Source organism: Aureococcus anophagefferens, assembly GCF_000186865.1.
Source record: "Aureococcus anophagefferens unplaced genomic scaffold AURANscaffold_10, whole genome shotgun sequence".
NCBI classification, from domain to species: domain Eukaryota; class Pelagophyceae; order Pelagomonadales; family Pelagomonadaceae; genus Aureococcus; species Aureococcus anophagefferens.
Window position 1 is genome coordinate 299,288 of NW_008705570.1, and position 20,507 is coordinate 319,794.

The window sequence follows — 20,507 nt, forward strand, 5'->3', positions numbered from 1 at the left end:
GCGTCTTTCAGGCCCGCGGCGACGGCGTCGCGGACGTCGTCGTCCATGAGCCAGAGGCTCAGCTTGCCCTTGGGCGCGGACACGGGCTCCTTGAGCTCGATGACGGCGTCGACGACGTTGCAGACCGGGCCCTGGGCCCAGAAGGACCCGCCGCAGTTCTGCGGCCGCCGGCACTCCTTCACGCGGAACGCGCCGACGATCGTCGCCTGCCACCTGCGCGGGAACGGGGCGATTCGACGCGAGCGTTCCGCGCGCGCGCGCTCCGGAACAAGCGTCGACACCGTTCCGAGGGACGATCGCTCGTCCGAAAATCAGCCGAAACGAGCGGAAAAGGCACGTCGCGCCCTGTTTCCCGCGCCGCCCGCCACGAGCGCATGAGCTCCTCCTCCGTCGGCAGGCGGCAGTCCGTGACGAGGCCCCGGTAGTCGCCCTCGAAGGCGCCCTTGCCCACGTGGATCGCGATCCAGCCGCCGCACGGCAGCCGGTACGGCCGGTTCTCGAGGACCTTCTTCCGCTTGAGGATGGCCCACGCGATGGTCGCGCCCTTGAAGGTCAGCGCCCGCTCGATCTCGCCCGGCGTCGCCGCGCCCTCGACGCGCTTCGGCTTCTTGCTACCCGCATCCTCCTCCTCGTCGTCGTCGTCGTCGTAGGCCCGCGGCCGCTTGTCCCCGTCGGCCGCCGCGGCGGCCGCCGCGGCCGCCGCGGCCGGCGGCGGCGGCGCGGCCACGGGCGGCAGCGCGCCCGGGAGCATCGGCGGCGCGCACCGCCCGCCGTCGTCGCCCTCGCCCGGCGCCTCGTCGACGGCCGCGCCGGCGCCATCCTCGGGGGCTGCCTCCCGGTCCTCGTCGTCGTCGCAAGGCAGGTCGCCGGCGGCGACGGAGCTCACCTCCGACGTCGACGCCTGGGGCGGGGGCGGGCTGCGGCCCCCGGCGAGCTCGTCGTCGGCTGCCCCGCCAAGGGGAATGCACGCCTCCATCGCGGAGGAGTGTAAGCTTGTTTGTACGGCCTATCCAGCCAGGAAATGCGCAACTTGTTTGTACAGGAATGCTTCGGCTTTTAAGCTCTTTTGCTATCTCTAAGCTGAGGTTTTTATATACTTCCGTGCAGACAATATTTGTCTTTTGTTCTGCACTGCACATCCATTGAAGTACAAAGGCACTGGAAACTTACTGTTTTTTTCAGGAACGTCTCATGGAGCTTAAGTATCCAACGTCTCAGTGGGGGGTAAACTTGCCTGACGAGCGGCAACATCGCGGCACTCAAAGCACTTCCCAAAAAGCGATAGGGCTTGGCTTCGGTTGCTACGACCCAGCGATGGCCTCCAACGTGGACGTGGACATGGCCGCGGCCAACGCCGACGCCGTCGCCGCGCAGATGGACGCCATGGACGTCGAGCGCGTCGTCGAGGACGACGACGGCGAGATGCTCATCGAGGACGAGGGCGAGGATTTAGGCGCCAACTACCTCGAGGACGACGGGTCCATCGAGGACGGCGGCGACGACGGCACCTTCGCGAGCCTCCAGCAGGTCGAGGAGCAGCTCAAGGCCGGCGTCGAGCAGCCCTTCAAACGCGCGGCCGAGCGCGACGACGCCGAGAGCACGCTCGCGACGCACGGCGACGCGGTCTACTGCTGCGCCTTCGCGCCCAACGGCGACGCCCTCACGGGCGGCGGCGACGACCGCGCCTTCCTCCACTTCGGGGCGGGCTCCGGCGCCGCCTCGAGGTCCGTGGAGCTCGGCGGCCACACGGACAGCGTCACGACGTGCGGCTTCAGCCACACGGGCACCTTCGCGGCGACGGGCTCCTACGACGGCACGGTCAAGCTCTGGGACGCGACGACGGGCAACCTCGCGCGGACCCTCGACGGGCCCGGGGACGTCGAGTGGCTCAAGTGGCACCCGAAGGGCGACGTCGTCCTCTGCGGCTCGGGCGACGGCACGTGCTGGATGTGGCTCGCGACGTCGGGCGGCTGCATGCGCGTCTTCGCGGGCCACGAGGGCCCCGTGCTCTGCGGGGCCTTCACCTGCGACGGCAAGCAGATCGTGACCGGCTCCGCGGACGGCTCCGTGCGCGTCTGGGCGCCGAAGAAGGGCGTCTGCAAGCACGCCTGGTTGCCCCGGGGCCACGGCGCGCCGCCGGGCGACCGCGGCATGCTCCTCATGTCCAACGGGGCCATCACGGCCCTCGACGTCCACCCGTCGGACCCCGAGCTCGTCGCCGCGGCGGCGGAGGACGGCACGGCCGTCGTGCTCCACTGCAAGTCGAAGAAGATCGTCAACGTCCTCGAGCACGCCGTGGCGAAGACCGTGCGCCGCGACGACGGCGAGGACGAGGACCCGGCCTACGCCGTGGTCTGCGTCGCGTTCTCGCGGGACCCGGACACGTGGGTCGCGACGGGCTCCGTCGACGGCTTCCTCAAGGTCTGGGACTTCGCGAAGTTGCCCGCGCGGCCGCGCGTGTCGCTCGTCCACAACACGGCCGTCGTCGCGCTCGCGTGGTTCCCGAAGGCCGCGAAGCTCGTGTCGTCGTCGGCGGACCTGTCGGTGAAGGTCTGGGACGCGCGGAGCGGCGCCTGCGAACGGGACCTCCGGGGCCACACGGACATCCCCCTGGCCATGGCCGCGCGCTTCCCGGACGACGGCGACGCCGCGGTCCTCTCCGTCGGCGACGACACGACGGGCAAGCTCTTCCTCATCCCTAAATAGCGCTGTTCAGCACATCACATCGGGGCTACGCCGCGCGCGCCCCTAGAGGGGCCGCGGGTTCTGCTTGCGGTGGCGGCGGTAGAACGCGGCGGCCGCGCCGACCTTGGCGCCGACGTCCGCGGCCGCGAGCGCGCGCTTCGCGTCCGCGACGGCGCGCTTCGCGGCGGCGACGACGCTCGTCGCCCGCGGCGCGAGGGTTTTCGCGAGGGCCGCGGCCGCGCGGAGCGGGAGGAAGAGCGCGTCGAGGAACGCCTTGGCGGCCCGCTTCGCGAGGAGGCCCATTGGGAGCGCCGGCTCGCCGCCCGCGAGGAGCAGCGCCGACGGCGGCGCGACGGGCTCCGGTGTCTCGACGACGACGAGCGACGTGGCCATGGGCGCGGCGACGGGGACCGGCGGCGTCGCCGCCCGGGCGAGGAGCGCGAGCGCGACGGCCCAGAACGCCAGCGAGTAGGCCCCGAGGCGCTTCGCCGACGGCGCCGCGGCGGCCGGCGCGGCGGCCGGCGCGGCGACCGGCGCGGCGCCGTCGGCGGCCGGGGCCTTCGTCGCCGCGGGCGCGGCGATGGTGTTCGTCGCGTCGCCGAGGACGACGCGCACGCGGCGCGCCTCGGCCTTTTTCGGGCTCGCCGACGGCGGCGTCACGCGCGCGGACGTCGGCGGCGCGCGGTCCTTGGGCGGCGACGGCGTGCGCATCGTGAGCCGCTTCCTTAGCGAGTCGAAGCTCGCGCTGCGCTTCTTGCCGCGCGGCGTCGGCGTCGCGTCCATGCGGTCCAGCGAGTCCACGGAGCGCGGCGCGTCGTCGCCGTCGTCGCCTTTGCGCCCGCCGGCGAGGCGCGTGATCGTAGGGGTGTGGACGGCGTCGACGCGCGCCGTGTTGATGTGGGAGATGGCCTTCATTGCGTGGATGCGGCTGCAACCGCCGACGGATTAGGCGCCAGCTTCGAACAGGCACCACGCGATTTCTCGTTGGCGACAAAAGATCTCATGTTGACGCGTCGTTGCCCGCAAAGGTGCCGATCTCGGGCTGCGACGATGGCCGACGCCCGGCCCGTCGTCGAGGACCATCCGCTGCTGCCGCGGGCCGAGGAGTACAAGAAGGACGGCCTGTTGAAGCCGCGCGTCAACGCGGGCTTCCTGCTGCGCGTCGTCGTCTTCCCGGCCCTCGGCGGTTTACTGTACGGCTTCGACATTGGGGCGACGTCCTACTGCGTGTCGGAGCTCGAGCGCAGCAGCGGCGGCGTGAGCTGGGGCCGCGCCGTCGGCCGGTCCGCGCTGCTGCGCGGCCTCGTCGCGTCGGCGAGCGTCCTGGGAGCGTTCTGCGCGTCGTTCCTCGTCTTCGCGATGGCGGAGCGCATCGGGCGGCGCGGCGAGATGGTCCGCGGCGCGGCCTGCTTCGGCGTGGGCACGGTCTTCACGTTTCTGAGCGCGGAGCTCGACGACGCGCGCGCGGGCATCACCTGCTTCTTGCTGGGGCGGGCGATCTACGGGTGCGGCTGCGCTTTAGCAACGCACGCGGCGCCGGCGTACATCGCGGAGATGGCGCCCGCGTGCTACCGCGGCGCCTGCGTGTCGAGCAAGGAGGCTTTGATCGTCGTCGGCATGCTCTTCGGGTACGCCGCGGGCTACGCGACGCGGGACCGGCCCCTGGGCTGGCGCGAGGCCTACGCCGTCGCGTTGCCCATTTCTTGCGTCTACCTCGCGGGCGTCTTGGGGCTCCCGCGGTCCGGCCGCTGGCTCGCGCTCCGGGGCAAACGCAAAGAGGCCGCGCGGGCCTACGGGCTGCTCTACGAGCGGCGCGAGGACGCGGGCCGCGTCCTCGGCGACATTTTGGCGGACATCGCCGCCGAGGGCCGCGGCGACGACGGCCGATCCGGCGCCCGAGGCGACGAGCCGGGGGCGCCGGACCTGTCGCTGACGGAGGCGTACCGGCGGTCGCCGGCGACGGCGAACGCGCTCCGGGCGGCGCTCGGCGTCGTGCTGCTGCAGCAGGTCACGGGGCAGCCGTCCGTGCTCTACTACTCGTCGACGATCATGGAGGCCGCGGGCGCGCAGGCCTGGGCGCCCCTCGCCGTCGCCTTCGTCAAGCTCGTCGCGACGGTCTACTCCTGCGCGACCGTCGAGAGGCACGGCCGGCGGAAGCTGCTCGGCGTGGGCATCTCCGTGATGACGACGTCGCTGGTGGTGTTGTCGCTGGCGTTCGCGCTCTCGTCCACGACGTCGAGCGCGTCGACGGCGACGTCGAACGCCGAGGCCGCGGGCGAGCACCCGGCCCACTCGGGCGCGCGGAACCCCGGCGCCGCGGGGTCGACCGGCGCGAGCAGCGACACGCACAAGCTCTCGGAGCTGAGCAGCCTCGTGGCCATGTTCGGCTTCGTCTCCGGGTACCAGATCGGCTTCGGCCCCATCGCGTGGCTGCTCCTGAGCGAGCTCTTCGGGAACACGATCCGGGGCAAGGCGTTGGCGTTCGGCGTCCAGCTCAACTTCGGCGCGAATCTCGCGGTGTCGCTCGCGTTCCCCTCGCTGCTGTCGGCGTGCGGGGGCACGGCGACCTTCGTCATCTTCGCGCTGCTGAGCGCCTACGCGGCCTACTTCGTGCGCACCTACGTGCCGGAGACGCGGGGCCTGACGCTCGAGCAGATCCAGAAGCTTTTGGAGTCGTCGAGCCTCGTCTGGGGGGACGACATGGAGTCGCCGCTCGACATCGACGAGATCGACCGGCTCCACGAGAGCGGCCTCTTCGACCCGCCCATCGCCGAGGCGTCCGTCGTCGCGCGGCCGACCGCGCGCGGCGACGCCGCCGCGCGGGACCGGGAGGTCTTCGGCGACGGCCTCATGACGGAGACGGCCATCGCCGAGGACGTCGACGAGAACGGCGGGCCCGCGCTCCTCCGGCGCCACGCGTAAACCGCCGTGTCGCGGAAGCTTACTAGTGGTGGGACCCCTTCTCCGCTCCTCCGGCGCCACGCGTAACCTCGTCGTCCCGCGACGCTTACTAGTGGTGGGACCCCTTCTCGAGGTCGCCGAGGGACGCGCCCATGAGCTTCCGCGCGGAGCCGGCCTTGGCGACCTGGGCCTTGCCGTGGGCCGAGTTGAGGAAGGTCATGAGCTGCGTCTTCTCGACGGCGCGCAGGTACGTCAGGAAGTCGATCTCGCCGCCCTGCGTGCCCGTCTCCCGCATGTCGTCGCCGAAGAGCTCCTTGAGCTTGGCCTCCATGCGCACGCGGCCGTAGCGCGCGTAGAGCATGTTCATGGTCTCGTCGACGGACACGAGGCCGTTCTCGTCCTGGTCGAAGATCATGAACTGGACGACGTTGAAGAGCTGGCTCGGCTCGAGGCCCGTGCGGTCCCGGATGTTCCGCTGGAACATGAGGAGCATCTCCTCCCAGTTCACGCAGCAGTCCAGGTCCTCGTCGACCTCCCAGATCATGTCCTCGACGTCCTTCCGCGGCGTCTTCTTCCCCAGCGTCTTCAGCGCCTCCATGAGGTCCTGCACGCTGATGAGGCCGTCGGACTCCGCCTCGATGGTCCGCAGCTTGATCTGCAGCTCCTCGATCTCGTCGTCGAGCTTCTGGAGCTCGGCGGCGACCATGAGGTCCGCGCCCTCGTCGTCGTCGAGCTTGCTCCGGAGCTGGTTCGCGCGCTCCTGCTGCGGCCGCAGGATCTTCAACACCGCGCGCTTCGCGCCGTAGTCGCAGAGCAGGTCGTAGACCCGCCGGAGCTGGATCTCCTCCTGGGGCGTGATGCCCGGCTGCTCCTCCTGGGCCTGCGAGTAGTAGCTCATGGCGCAACGCCGGCGGGCTGCCCCGGGGGGCGCCTCTATCGGCCGCTTGAGCGCTACGGCCGCCGCGGGTACGTGCCGGCACGATGCCGGAACGATGCTGCCCCCGGGCAGCCTGCCCAAAATCCTGATGGCGTGAGCTTTCATGGACGGCGGCCACTCGCACGGCCACTCGCACGCCCACCACAGCCTGTCCCTATGCGGCGACATGGGCGACGTCCAGCACGACGAGCCGCACAAGAAGCACCACCACCGCCACCACGCTAGCCAGCCCCGGCCCTTCGCCATCGTCGACATCCGCAGCGACGACGAGCCGGCGCACGACGCCTCCTGCGAGGACACGCTGAGCGAGTACTGCGTCGGCGCGCGGGCGAACCCGCTCCAGGCCGACGCCGGGACGCCGGCGCCGGCCCGCGGGAGGAAGACCGCGGTCAGCCTCGAGGTCCGCGCGGAGACGCCGCCGCCGCCGCCGCCCGCGCCGGCGCCGCTGCGCATCGACGGCTACCTCGACCGGTCCCTGGCGGGCGGCGCGTCGCCGACGACGAACCGGAAGGAGCGCCAGGCGGCCGAGGACGCGGAGCGCGCGAGCGTGCGGGCCGCGCTCGCGACGCACTGCGCGCTCGCCGCGCGGCGCGAGGTGGCCGTCGCGACGCTCCGGCGGTCCCTGGACCGCTACGACGAGGCAAACGACGCCTGGCGCTTCGAGGCCGGGGACGTCGTCGAGGTCCAGGGCCCGGACGCGCGCTGGCGCCTCGCGGTCGTCACGCACGGCGCGCGGGGCGTCTACGGCGTCGCGAGCAACGGCGGCTTCACGCACGGCTACGGCGACGACCTGCTCGCGCCGCGCGTGGCCGCCGTCGTCAGCCGGCGGGGCTTCGGCGAGGCGCCCTTCACCTGGCGGGCCGCGGCGATGGTCCGCCTCGAGGAGCGGCTCCAGTTCATGGACGGCCACCGCGACGACTTCGAGCGCTTCGGCTACGAGGCCTGGGGCCGGCGCGAGTTCGACTACTGGCTCCGCGACGAGCGCAACGGCGCCTTCCGGGCCCAGTTCGAGGCCGCGGCGCCGGGCGCGCGCGCCGCGCTCTACGGCCTCTGCCTCGAGCCCTTCGAGCGCACGGAGGCGCTGAAGACGTGGGACTGGCGCCACACGAAGGCGTCGACGTACCTCTACCTGGCGTGCCTGGGCTCGGGCGTCGCGTCCGTGCTCGGGACGCTCCTCCTCCAGCGGGGCATTCCGGTCGTCGTCTTCCTCTTCGAGATCCGCCACGGCCGCGGCTCGGGCTTCCCGGCGCTCTGCGCGGACCGCGCGGCGACGGTCCAGGACCGGGGCGAGGGCGCGCGCTTCACGTCGGCGATGATCCTGCTCGTCGTCTTCTTCTACGCGGCCAAGGTCGCGCCGGACGCGTACGCGAAGTTCCTCGGCGACGGCGCGGTCGCGAAGCTCGTCGCCCTCCGGGCGCTCCTCTTCCGGTCCGAGAACGACGGCGCGCTCCAGAAGGTCGGGTTCCGCCTCTACCGGACGATGAACAGCGGCTTCGACGTCGTGCTGTATACGTTAAACTTGTACCTCCTCTTCTACCACCACTCGCCCCTCGAGGTCATCCTCAACTCCCTCGCCATCGAGTTCATCCGCGACCTCGACGAGACGCTCAACGTCGACGCGAACAACCGCTACCTCAAGGCGTCGGCCGTGGAGATGGTCATGCGCTCCTACCTGCCGCTCCGGGACCTGCGGCGGCGCCTCGGCGTCGGCGACGCGGCGCTGGGGGCTCAACGGAGGGCGGCCGCGGCCGCGCGCTGGAAGCACCACTGGCGCGCGCGGCACGCGAGCTCCGTCGCCCTCGTGTCGACGTCCGACGTCGCCGCGAAGCTCAAGTCCGCGGACGAGCGCGTCGACGACATGGTCGAGGAGTACTACGGCACCTTCGAGGGCTCGCAGAGCTTCGGCTGGCTCGCGTCGGCGCTCCAGGTGAGGGGCTACACGACGTCGGGCATCTTCGAGCGCTATGTGATTTATCGGGGCGACCAGTGGGACGCGCACCTCTTCCCGGCGGACGCCGCCGCCGGGGGCGCGAGGCTCGGCGGCCTGCCCTACGACCACCTCGAGGGCTTCGAGAACTTCCCGCGCTTCCGCGCCTTCGTCGAGCGGCACGCGCCGCGGACGGCGGCGCGCATCAACCGCCGCCCGCGCCTCGGCGACCTCCTCAAGACGGCGTCCCTCCAGCGCGTCTACCAGGCCGCGCGCGGCCGCGCGGGCGACGGCGCCGTCATCGAGGACTGCTCCTGCTGCCGCCGGCTCATGATGACCGCCGACGCCCTCGTCGAGGTCGCCAACGCCATGGTCGTCCTCTTCGGCTTCCCGCTCGTGTTGCTCGCCGTGCTCGCGTGGGTGCCCCTCTGCTACGGGCCCGAGCGCTCCTGGTGATCCACGACACGCGGGACCGCCAGGTCCGCAGCGTACGTCACACGCGGGACCGCCACGTCCGCAGCGTACCCTTCCAAGAACGCGGGATCTCGCCGTCCGCAGCGTCCCATTTCGCAGAACCCCGGCACTTAATTTCAATTTACTTGCGGCCGAAGAGCTTGACGTCGAGGACCAGGTCGGGCTGGTAGGGTCGCCGCGGGTTGGCGTAGATATTTTTCCAGCGCTGGTACTCGCCGAAGGCCGTCTCCGGCGGTGGGATGGGCTGCTGGGACTCCGCCGCGAGGGACGTGTAGCCGAGGCTCGCGGGCACGTAGACGCGGCGCACGCCGCCGCCCTTCATCGTCGCGACAGCCTCGTTGAGCCCCGCGATGACGCTCGGGTCGCCGAGGACGAAGGAGAAGGGACGTCCGCGTCCTTCGTCCGCGTCCTTCGTCGAATATATCTTCGCGCCGTAGCGCGCGCCGGTCGTCGACATGACGTAGTCCACCGTGACGCGCTGGCCCTTGGCCGGCGCGGAGCCCGGGCCGACCTTGAAGTCCTGGTAGGACAGGCCCGAGGCGAGCGCCACGGTCTCCGGCTCCGACGGCGGCGGCGCCGCGGCGGCCCGGGCCGCGAGCGGCGCGGCGCCGCTGGCTGCGGTGAGCGCTCGCAGCGCGTGCCGGCGGTCGACGAGGCGGAGCGCGCTCGTGGCGGTCGCGAGCAGCACTACGAGGAGTGCGCGCATCATTTGAAGACCGCGACGGACGTCGTCGATGGCGGTCGAGAGCACAGGACGACGACGATGGCGCGCGCTTGTGGGAGCGCAACACGACGTCGAGGGCGTCTTGTGAGTGTGGAGCTCGTCAGAAGTGCAACATTGAAATGCAACATACCTTCAATGAGTCACCTTACCGGTGCCGCGTCGTCGTCGGCGAAGCGCGCGGCCGGCTTGGGGGCCTTGTCGGCGTCGGCGGGGTGGGCGGCCGCGGCCCGGCGGTCCCCGGGCGCGCCGCGGAGGGGCTCGGGCTCGTAGAGGTCCTCGCCGCTGTCGCGGACCGCGACGTCCGGGATGAGCAGCCCGGCGCCGTCGACGCGCGTCGGCGGCGGGTCGTTGCGGTGCGCGAAGCCCGCGAGCACGTCGCGCGGCGGCGGGCGGCGCAGGTCCTCCCGGGCGCTCTCCTTGACGATGGCCGCGGGCCTCCCCAACTTCCACGGCGGCGTCGGTCCTCCTTCTTTCGGCTTCGCGGGCGTGCCCGGCGGCGTCTCGCAGGGCCGCGGCTCGCGGCGCAGGGCGCGCTTCGACTCGCGGAGCGCGAGGCGCGCGGCCTGCTCCGTCTCCCGGCGCGCGTCGCTGAGGATCTTCGCGACCCTGGCGTCGCACGCGCGCTCGGCGTTCCGCGCGTCGTCGCGCGCCGCGAGCGCGCCCGCGCGCGCCTCGTCGAGCAGCGCCTGCTGCGCCTCGCTGCGGGCCGTCGCCGCGGCCGCCGCGCGCTCGCGGATGTCGACCTGGTCCCGGAGGCTCGCGGCCTCGAGCGCGCGCGTCTCCCGCTCGTCGGCCAAAGTCGCCTCGAGGTCGCCCTTCTCGCTTTCGACGGCGGCGAGCCGGCGTTTGCACTCGTCGAGCTCGACGGCCAGCGTCGTCGCGCGCGCCTCGGCGTCGACGGCCCCGTTTCTCGCCGCCGCGACGTCGCCGCGCGCGCGAGAGGCCTCGGCGGCCGCCGCCGCGAACGCCGCGTGCGACGCGCGCAGCGCGGACGCCGCCGCCGCCGCGTCGGCGTCGCGCTGCGCGCGGCCGCGGTCGTCGCGCCGCTTCTCGAAGCGGCTCCGCTCGAAGCGGTCGCTCAGCGCCTCGACGCGCTCGATCTCGCGCGCCCGCGACTGGGCCGGCTCGCCGCCGCCGAAGCGCTCGCGCGTCTCCCGCGCGACGTCCGGCGCGCAGCCGTCGGCCAGCGCTTCCAAAGCGACCGCCAAGCGATCCGGCGCGGCCATCGGAGTTTGGAGTTCTCAGGCGGAGGCGAGCAGCCCCATCACATTCGAAATATAAAAATGCAACAAGGCCTGCGAAATCTTTGGCTTAAACAGGCGCCCAAGAAGCGTTTGTGTCGTGAGGTGAACCGAACGCCCGGGGCTGCCCGCTGCGGCCGCACGTCGGGGGCCCACGATGCCGGAGACCGACGGCGGGCGGACCTTTCCCGAGGCGAAGCCCTCGGCCCCCCTCGAGGCCCTGGAGACGAGCCCGTCCATGGCGTCGGCCCCGCCCCAGCAGAAGAGTCCCATCGAGACGGACTTCGAGGACCGCCCGAAGGCGACGAGCGTCGCGCCCCTGACGACGGACGGCGGCGCGTGCAAGGACCTGGAGCGGCAGCTCGCGCAGTCCATCACGAAGCACGGCGAGAACCACATCTCCGTCGCCAAGACGCTGCTGGCCCTGGGCGTCGAGCGACGGCGCGAGGGCAAGATCGACGCGGCCATCGCGCACCTCGAGCGCGGCATCGGCGTGCTCGAGACCATCGTCGTGGACCCGGGCGACGCGCGCATCGTCATCAAGATGCTCACGGAGCTGGCGACGTGCTGCACGACGCACGGCCGCCTCGACGACTCGACGGCGTTGTTGAACCGCGCCGTCGAGGTCGCCGTGGGCTCCGGCGACGACGCCGAGGCGGGCCGCCTCCGCGAGGAGCTCAAGAGCGTCGACGTCGAGCGCAAGCAGGCCGCCGCCAAGGCGCGGGCCGCGGGCGGCCGGGGCCGCGGCTCGCCGAACCGCCCGGGATCGAGCGGCGGCGGGCCGCTGCCGCCCAAGAAGCTGTTCCCCTAGCGCGGCCGCCGGACTCGGCGCGGCCGCGCGAGTGTAACACCCCCGGGCGCCGCGGCGACCACCGCCGCGGCGCCGACTTTACACGGTGGAGTCTACGTACGCGCAGAGCCGCTCGAGGCCCTCGCGGACGTCGCCCTCGCTCGCGCAGAGGCTCACGCGGACGTGGTGGGCCGTCGGCGCTCCAAAGGCCGCGCCGGGCGCGACGGCGACGCCCCGGTCCGCGAGCAACTCCCGGGCGAAGGCGACGGAGTCGCGGCCCACGTCCACGAGCAGATAGAACGCGCCGGCCGGCTCGTACTCGAGGCGGCCGCGGGCGCCGAGCACGCCGAGCGCGACGTCGCGGCGCGCGCGGTACGCGTCGCGCATCGACGCCGCGTAGGCGCGCGCGTCGGAGCTCCGGAGCGCCGCCTCGGCGCCGGCCTGGGCGAAGGGCACGCCGCAGGACACGAGGGGCTCCATGAGCTTCTCCGCGGCGGCGACGAGGGCCGGCCCCTTGGACGCGAGCCAGCCCACGCGAAAGCCCGTCATGGCGAACTCCTTCGAGACCCCCGCGCAGGCGACGACGCGGCCCTCGGCGGCGCCGAGGTCGCAGTCGAAGACGGACGGCGCGCTGCCGCCGCCGTTCGAGAAGCAGACGCCGCCGTAGATCTCGTCCGAGAGGAGCGCCGCGCCCGGTCGGTCGCCGACGAAGTCGACGAAGCGCTGGAGCTCCTCGCGCGAGAAGACGCTGCCCGTCGGGTTCGACGGGCTGTTGACGACGACGAGCTTCGTCCGAGGGGTCGCCAACGCCTCGAGCGCCTCGCGCGACGGCGCGGACCAGGCCTCGCTCGCGCGTCCCAGCGGGTAGTGGACGACGGTGGCGCCGAGGACATGAGCGGCCATGGTATAGTTCTCGTAGCCCGGGGATGGCAAGAGGACCTCGTCGCCGGGCTCGAGACACGCCGCGAAACATGCGTAGAACGCGAGCATGCTGCCCGACGTGACGACGACGTCCTTCGCCGCGATGCGCGCGGCGGGCGACCGGCGGCCGTAGATTTCCGTGGCGACGGCGTCGCGCAAGCCGTCGAGCCCCGCGTTGGCGATGTAGGACTGCATGCCGTGGCGCGCGACGGCGTCCTGCGACGCGGCGACGGCGGCCTCCGGTGCAGCAAAATTCGGCTGCCCGACGCCGAGGTGGATGACCTGTTTGCCCTCCGCTTCTAAAGCCCAGGCGCGGCCGAGGATGTCGCGGATCAGCGAGCCGCGGACCTTTGCGATGTTTCGTGCGAACATGGTACAAGCTTGTTGTTAGGGGCTGCCCATCGTGGCTGCTTCAGGATAGCTTCAAGCTGGCATAATAATCGATCTTGAAGGAGTTGAGCATGGACGCCAGCCCCTCCGAGGATGACGGGAGCATGCCATTGGACGACTGGGCCGAGACTGACGGGAGCATGGACGACCGGTCCGAGGATGACGCATCCGCTTCACTTTTTGAGCCTGAACTGCTGCGAGGTGAAGCGCTGTCTGCGTATCGTAATTCTCGGGCGGCGCGGTCGTTCGTGGTGCCTCGCGCCAACACCAACGCGCGGCGTGTCATGTTTCGACAACATAGCTACCCAATCGATTGTGAGCCCGATCTGCTGATGGTCGAAGACCAGAGCGGCGCGGAAGTGCCTGCGGCCGACTTCTACGAGTGGGTTCGGCAGCAGTACTGCGAGCTCTGCGCGCTGCGCAAGGTGGTCGACGAACATGTGCCCGCCTTTGACGACCCGTTCGAAACATTCTTTGGGACGGTGCAAGATCTAGTGATGACTGACTCGTGGGGAAGTAGGGGACCTTTCCCTCCAGAGCTTCTTGAACTGCTTTTTGTATTCGACGACACTTTCTTGTCCAAAATTGTCTGAGCATCTCAACGATATCGACATGACCGGCGCGAGGTCGTCTTGCGCGAGGTCCTCGGGCAGCGCCTGAGCGTCGTGGACCCGCTCAACGTCATCGTCAGCTTCCTCGAGGTCGACGACGAAATGTTTTTGCCTCGCGCCGAACTCCCAGTCGTCTTGGAACATCTCGTGGAGTCATTCAACGCGCGGACGGATACTCTAGACGAGCAAAGTGTCGTTGTGCGCGTCTACTCCGGCGAGCACGGACCCCTGGCCAAGGGACGAAGACTCTACAACGGCATTGCCGGCAAAAGTCGCTGGCAGGTCTTCTGGGAAGGCGAGGAGGATATGGAATTCTGGGAAGACGATCGCGAGGTTGCTGCCGACTTCCCATCTGTCGCTCTTCCTGAGACCGAGTTCCACCGGCATTACACAAACCGGGCGCTGGGAGAGTGTGGAGTCACTGTCCGGCGGTGGCCCGTAATTTGGCTCTATAGCACTTACTTCTTCTTCCGCGCCCTGTAGGGGAGGTGCGCGCCGAGCTCCGGCGTCCAGATGATCTCCAGCGGCCCGAGCGCGACGCCGTCGGCGAGGTCGGCCTCGACGTCGCGGCGGAGCACGCCGCGGTGCTGGCCCGCGCAGGTCGCGTAGTCCGAGGGCATCACGCTCCCGGGCTCGCGGCCCGCGCCGAGCCAGCCCATGTGCTGGAGGAACTCGGCGACGACCTTGGAGCAGAAGTGGCTCCGGTGCTCCATGTCCGCCGCGTCCGCGGCGACGACGGAACCCCGGCGGCTGTGGTACTCGATCGCGTGCGTGAACTCGTCGCGCGTCGTGCTGTAGAGCGACCCGCGGACCGTGGCGCAAAAGTCCGCGGCCCTGGCGGCGTCGTCGCGCGACCGCGGCGCCGCGAGACGCCGCACGGCCACCGCCGAGACGCGGGTAGACATTTTGGACTCGAAGTAGCGGTGCGCGAAGTCGTAGACGTGGATGCCCTCGCCGGTGGACTCGAGCAGGTGCACGCCGGCGTCGCATCGCAGGCACGACGCCGGGAAGCTCTTCGCCGCCTTGCCGCCCCCGAAGAAGCCCGGCTCGACCGTCGACGACGCGTCCTCGTGGCTCCAGGGGAAGCAGACGCAGCTGCCCGGCGAGCAGAACGCGTGGCTCCGCCGCCGGAAGGGGAACGTCTCCAGCAGCTCCTCCGTCTTCTCGTTCGGCGCGCCCGGCGCGGGCGCCGCGCCGCGGACGACGACGGCGACGTGGGACCACGGCGCGTCCATCGCGAACTGGAGGTAGCGCCCCATGTCGTCGTCGATCTTCGACAATATAATGTCGCCCGTCTGCAGCGACGCCACGAAGTGGCGGATGTCCTCGGCGCCGTCGTCGACGACGAGCGCGCCGAGCCCGGGGAAGCCCGCGGCGTCGCGCATGGATCTTTCCCAGGAGACGGGCCGCATGAGCCGCGCGGCGTTGACCAAAAACTCCGGCAGCCGGACCTCGCCGTCGCCGTCGACGTCCAGCCGCTGGAAGATGCCCTGGACGAACTGGCCCTGGAAGACGCGCGCCACGTCCCCGAAGCCGATGAGCCGCAGCGCGACGTTGTAGTCCCTGATCCCCAGCGTCGAACCGCCGGACGCCGCCGCGACCTCGCCCGCCGAGAGCTCGAGGCTTTTGCGCCGCTCCGCCGCCGCCAGGAACGCGTCCAGCGCCCCGCCCAAACTCAGCGCCATGGCCACGGCCTCCCCCAGATCGATCCTCCCGTCGCCGGAGCTGTCGTAGCGGAGGAACGTCTCCGCGCGTTCGCGGGAGCCGCCGAGTGCCTCGACGGCCTCGGCGACGGACGCGCCCGCCGCGCGCGACCCCTCGTCCTCGAAGATCGTCGTCAGGATCTGCGCGAGCACGGAATCGAACGCCGCCGCGTCGACGTAGCCGGAGCCGTACGACGCGCGGTCGAAGACCTACCAAGTGCGACGGGGTCGGATTTCTTCACATCTTCAGGCGAAATTCACGCGAAAAAACACTCCTGTCGCTCGACGCGGTCGAAGACGCGCTTCGCGGTCACCGCGCGGCCGAGGGCGCCCTTCGCCGCGCCGAAGGTGACGCCGGCCGCCGCGTCGCCGCCCTCGCAGTGCATGGCGTAGAGCGACGTCGCGAAGGGGCTGCCGCCGACGTCGCCGCAGCCCGTGCCCCGGTCGAGGAACTGGAAGAAGGCGGTTCTCGAGAGCGTGGCCAGCTTCAGGAACGACGCGGCGTCGTCTTCCACGGCGTCGGCGAGGCGCGGGATGTAGCAGAAGATGCTCTCGCCGATGGCCTCCATCGTGGGACAGACGCGGGATCGGCGCCTCAACCACAGCGTCGAGCAGTCGAAGGTCATTCATGTTGCCGTCGCCTCGGCGCGATGCTTTGACCAAAATTTATTGCCCACCAATGCCGCACACCTGCGCGCCGCGCGCGCGAGCATAGGCTGCTACAGCAACTCGCGATGCGGCGCCTCCTCTGCGCGCTCGTCGCGCTGGCGGCGCCGACGCGCGCCTACCAGGACCCCAACGCGACGGCGCAGCTGAAATACCTGCAAAACCACTGCGTCGCGGCCCCCTGCAGCGCCCACGGCCCCTGCGCGCCGCGCTTCGCCCGCGCGCAGCCCGGCGCGACCGTCGCGAGGGGCACGGCCTGGGTGATCACCGTGAAGCGCGTGCGCCGCGCGACGCAGAGCGACTGGGCGAACATGGAGCACTTTGCGGCGACGACGCTGCCGCAGTACGAGGAGCTCTGGCGCGGCCGGACGGGCGTCGACCACGTCGTGCTGCCGCAGGTCGCCGCGGCGTCGAACTTCGCGAGCGCGCGGGGCGCGGACACGGACTGGTTCAAGGAGACGGCCAGGGTCGCGTTCGCGGCGCTCCGGGCAAGAGCGAACCTCGCGCCCGCGCCAGCGGGCGACGGCTTCCTCGTCTTTCGCGACGGCCTGGGCCGGTCGACGTGCTACGAGCGCGTCGTCCACGCGACCTACGTGCCGAGGGCGACGTACCTGAGGGACCCCGACGCGACGCGCGCGTTCTTGGAAGCCGCGGACGGGCTCCACGGCGGCGGGTCCGTGGCCGACGCGGCGCCGTCGACGCGCCCGCCGCGGACCGTGACGTTGCTCCTGCGCTCCGCGAACCTGAACCGGCCGGCGAAGCGCGCGGGGCCCGCGTGGGCGAACTCGCGAGAGTTGGCGGCGTCGCTCGAGCGGTGGCTGTCCTCGGAGCACCCGGGCTGGGTTTTGCAGACCGTGGCCCTCGCCCACGCCTTCTCCTTCGCGTCCCAGTTCCGCACGGCGCAGCACTCGGGCGTGCTCGTGGGAGCGCACGGCGCGTCGCTGACGAACGGCGTCTTCCAAAGGGACGGCGCGGCGCTACTCGAGGTGCTCAACTGCGGCCACCGGTCGAACACGTACCGCAAGCTCGCGACGAACCGGGGCCTCTTCTACGCGTCGGCGACGAAGGCGGGCCAGGGCCCGGGGGGCGCGGACTGCGGCAGGGACCTCGGCCGGCGCCACGTGGACACGCGGCGGTCGCTGCCGTTGGACGAGCTCCGGGGGCCGCTCTCGGCGGCCATCGCCGCCGTCGAGGCCAACCTGCCGCCGGCGACGCTCGCCGGCTGCGCGTCGCTGCTCCCGGCGGCCGGCGACCGGTCCGTCGGCGACGTCGACTCCCTCGCGGCGGCCCTCGAGCGGTCCGACGCGCGCGGGGACGAGCGAAGGCGGCTCGGCGAGTGCGCGGCCTACCGGGCGGGCACCCTCTTCGCGACGCACGTCGCCCTCGGCGGCGACGACGGCGCGGACGTCGCCGCGCACCGGCGGCGGCGGACGTTCTTGCTCGCGGCCGCGGCCTTCGATCGCAGGGGCGGCGGCCTCGTCGACTCCTGGGCCATGAGCTTCTTCGTGGACAGCGCGGCCGTCGCCCTCGTCGAGGCGCAGCGCCTCGCGCGCCACGTGCTCTTCCTCCACGTGTCCAAGGCCGCGGGCACCAGGGCAGGAAAAGGGTGATTCAACGTCGCTTCAACGTGAGTGTTCCACGCGCGCCCGTTTCGGAAACAGCACCCACGCTTCGAGAGCGGTCCGAGAGATGATCGCTCGTCCCAAAATCAGCCGAAACGAGCGGAAAACGACCGAGAGAGGAGCCTTTGAAGTTGGGAATTTCGCACCCTGTTCCCGCCCAGGCGGGCACGTCGTTCTGCAAGCTCGCGGCGCGCAACAAGTGCGCGGCGCCGCCGAAATTCTCGACCATGTGGGACCCCGGCGACGGGCCGACCTGGGGCAACTGCGCGCGGGGGTTGAAGGTCGTCCACGAATCCGCGTCCAAGATCGGCAAGGGCCGCCGCGCGCGGTGCTCCGCGAAGGAGCTCGACTGCGCGCAGCGGCTCGCGGCCTTCAAGACGCGCGGCTACGAGCTGATGGCCGTCGAGCGCTGGGCCGACGCCGGCGGCGCCGTCTGCCCGTCGCCGGCGTCCAACAAGGAGGCGCTCTGGTACGCGACGGTTTTGCGGGAGCCGCTCGCGCGCGTCGCGAGCCACCACAACCACCTCTGGACGAAGACGCTGCGCACGGCGCCCAAGGCCGTCAAGGGCCGCACGCGGTCGAGCCGCAAGCCGGGCCTGTATTTCAAGGGCGTCTTCGAGGACGGCGGACCGGCGCCGTGCGTCGACCCGGAGGAGCTGCCGTTCTCCGTGGGCGCGCCGCACCGCACGGGCTACGACTGGTCCATGGTCTGCGCCATGAGCTCCGACTACGCCACGCGGAGCCTGCTGGGCACGTCCTTCAGCGACCGGCCCTACGACGCGCGCGTGCCGCCGCGCGAGCCGCCGGACGCGCTGCTGCGACGGGCCAAGGACGCGCTCCTCGACTTCGCCGTGGTCCTCGTCGTCGAGCAGGCGTCCCGCGCCCGGAACGTCGTGCGCCACGGCCTGGGCTGGCGGCCCTTCTCGAAGGCGGACGTCTTTCCGACGATCGGCCGCGACGCGTCGAAATCCCGCAAGGTCGTCGCGGCGAACGCCACGGGCAGCGACCGCGCGCTGCTGACGCAGCACAACCAGCTCGACCTGGCCCTCTACGCCTTCGCCAACGACCTCTTCGACGCCGACGTCTTCTTCTACGACAAGGCCGCGCACAGCGGCCTCTTCCGGGAGCCCATCGCCGACGCGCGGCGCCTCTTCTGCGGCTTCAACAAGGCGCCGCCGCCCGTCGACGAGGCCGCGGGCGACGACGAGGCCGACGGCTACGGCGAGGATCCGCCCGTAAGGTGACATACAGGGTTTTTAGGCGCGAAGCGACCGAGGGAGGGGGCTCTCAGTAGAATGCGGTCTGCGCGCCGAAGCCGAAGAACGTCGCGTAGGGCGCCTTCTTCGGCACCGGCGCGGCGGCGGGCGGCGGCGGCGGCGGCGGCGGCTCCGCGGGGTCGACGAACCAGCCGAAGGGCTCGTCGTCGTCCGACGCGTCGCGCTGGAGGCAGCTCGGCTTCCGCGGCGCCCAGGCCGGCAGCTGCTTCGCCGGCGTCGCGCCGGCCGCCGCGGCGCGCCGGTTCGTCCACGGCGGCGTCTCGGCCTCGCTGCCCGAGCTCGACGAGTCCATGGCGTACGACAGGCCCGAGAGCAGGTCCGACGGCAGGGGCCACGGGTTGCTGTTTCCGACGAAGCTGCTGAAGGAGCAGAGCCGGCGCTCCACCTCCGCCGCGTCGAGCGTCGCCATCAGCGCGGCGTGAAGTCCACTTCAGGGGGCAGCGCCGTCGCCCGATCTGAGATGCCTCAAACAGGCGATTGCCTTGGCGCGGTTTCTTCAAAACGGGATGTCAAGTGTCGTTTCAGCGTACGTTGGATCGAAATACTCGAGGGTGCGGTGGGGTACATTCGAGCGACCTGGACGTGCGATGACGCCCGCCGCGGCGCGGAGACTTGAAGACGGCGACGGCGTCGTACTAGTACGGTACCCGACTCGGAGGTGCTGGTGGCGGGTAGAGTAGCGCGCGCGCGGTCGTCTCGAGGCTCGGAAGACGTCGACCGTCGGACGGGCCGCCGGCGGGCGCTCGTGGCCGGACTCGTGACGACGACTCAAATCAAAGAGAACGAGAGGAGCTCCCGCGCACATATGCATCCTCGTTGCGCAATGTGAAGCGCACATGAAGCCGATGTTGCGTGCAAAATCCCAAAACTGAGCTGGTTTGGCGCGCGCCGCCGCCGCTTGATCGAGATCTTCCAAATCTGCTGCCGGTCTGGTCGCCCGACAGATTGCAATTCGCCGCGGCGGCAGCGACACCCTCGCTGCCGCCGGTGCACCGAGAACCGTCGCCGCGCACACCTAGCAACGCGGACGCACCGCGCCGCTCGCCGAAGCGACCGCGTCGCCAGGAAGTGTAGTGTGGAAGTTGCCAGATGTTCGCTAGCAACCTGTCCGTGCCCAACGGCGCCGCGCGCGCGGCGTCGCCGAGCACGCTCATGGCGCCCGGCGCGGGCCTGACGGCGACGCCGGTGCACCCCGCGACGCCCCAGAGGCACCGCGAGACGTCGTCGATGGACGATTCGCCCGACGGGCGGCGGGACGCGGACCTCGCGCGGCGCATCGACCGCCAGTGCTCGCTGGACGACACGAGCCCGCGGCAAGAGCCGCGGCCATCGTCGGCGGAGCGCCGGCAAAAGTCCATCTCGTGCGTCGCGGACATGGACTGCGAGGTCGTCGAACACGTCGAGACGAGGCATCGAAGGAAATCCTACGACGACGACGACGACTGGAGCCAGTGGGCCGACATCGAGGAGGTCCCGGCGAGCCCCTACGGCACGCAGCACTACGTCTACGAGACGAAGCCGGGCTAGGCCCGCGGAAAACCACGCGCGCAAACGCCAAATACTTGCGAGGACTCATACCCCCGCGCGCGGCCCTCGGAGAGCTACCGCGCGCTTGACTGCCCTGCGTTAATGGAAATC

The 20,507-nt window shown here is 71.2% G+C and overlaps 6 protein-coding genes across 6 annotated transcripts; 3 read left to right on the plus strand and 3 right to left on the minus strand.

Annotated features, from left to right (window-relative positions):
* Positions 1-1,611: 1,611 nt before the first annotated feature.
* AURANDRAFT_11962 (hypothetical protein) lies at positions 1,612-2,604 on the plus strand (the record flags this gene model as incomplete). The annotated part of the gene is made up of 2 exons (XM_009038968.1): positions 1,612-2,295; positions 2,335-2,604. Coding segments are annotated over 2 exons (954 nt in total), but the record flags the coding sequence as incomplete, so codon positions are not given.
* A 1,131-nt stretch (positions 2,605-3,735) lies between these two features.
* SOC6 (hypothetical protein) lies at positions 3,736-5,607 on the plus strand (the record flags this gene model as incomplete). Its single annotated transcript, XM_009038969.1, has 2 exons — positions 3,736-4,928; positions 5,052-5,607. The coding sequence occupies 2 exons, from the start codon at positions 3,736-3,738 to the stop codon at positions 5,605-5,607; spliced, it is 1,749 nt and encodes a 582-aa protein (XP_009037217.1).
* Positions 5,608-5,695: 88 nt separating this feature from the next.
* Positions 5,696-6,292, minus strand: AURANDRAFT_27042 (hypothetical protein; the record flags this gene model as incomplete). Its single annotated transcript, XM_009039205.1, has 1 exon — positions 5,696-6,292. One exon carries the CDS (start codon positions 6,290-6,292, stop codon positions 5,696-5,698), a length of 597 nt encoding a protein of 198 aa, XP_009037453.1.
* Positions 6,293-11,778: 5,486 nt separating this feature from the next.
* On the minus strand, positions 11,779-12,972 carry AURANDRAFT_26908 (hypothetical protein; the record flags this gene model as incomplete). The annotated part of the gene is made up of 1 exon (XM_009039204.1): positions 11,779-12,972. One exon carries the CDS (start codon positions 12,970-12,972, stop codon positions 11,779-11,781), a length of 1,194 nt encoding a protein of 397 aa, XP_009037452.1.
* Positions 12,973-14,059: 1,087 nt separating this feature from the next.
* On the minus strand, positions 14,060-15,873 carry AURANDRAFT_64379 (hypothetical protein; the record flags this gene model as incomplete). Its single annotated transcript, XM_009039203.1, has 2 exons — positions 14,060-15,514; positions 15,619-15,873. 2 exons carry the CDS (start codon positions 15,871-15,873, stop codon positions 14,060-14,062), a joined length of 1,710 nt encoding a protein of 569 aa, XP_009037451.1.
* Positions 15,874-16,038: 165 nt separating this feature from the next.
* On the plus strand, positions 16,039-19,291 carry AURANDRAFT_71684 (hypothetical protein; the record flags this gene model as incomplete). The annotated part of the gene is made up of 3 exons (XM_009038970.1): positions 16,039-17,541; positions 17,754-18,827; positions 18,926-19,291. 3 exons carry the CDS (start codon positions 16,039-16,041, stop codon positions 19,289-19,291), a joined length of 2,943 nt encoding a protein of 980 aa, XP_009037218.1.
* Between the last annotated feature and the right edge of the window lie 1,216 nt (positions 19,292-20,507).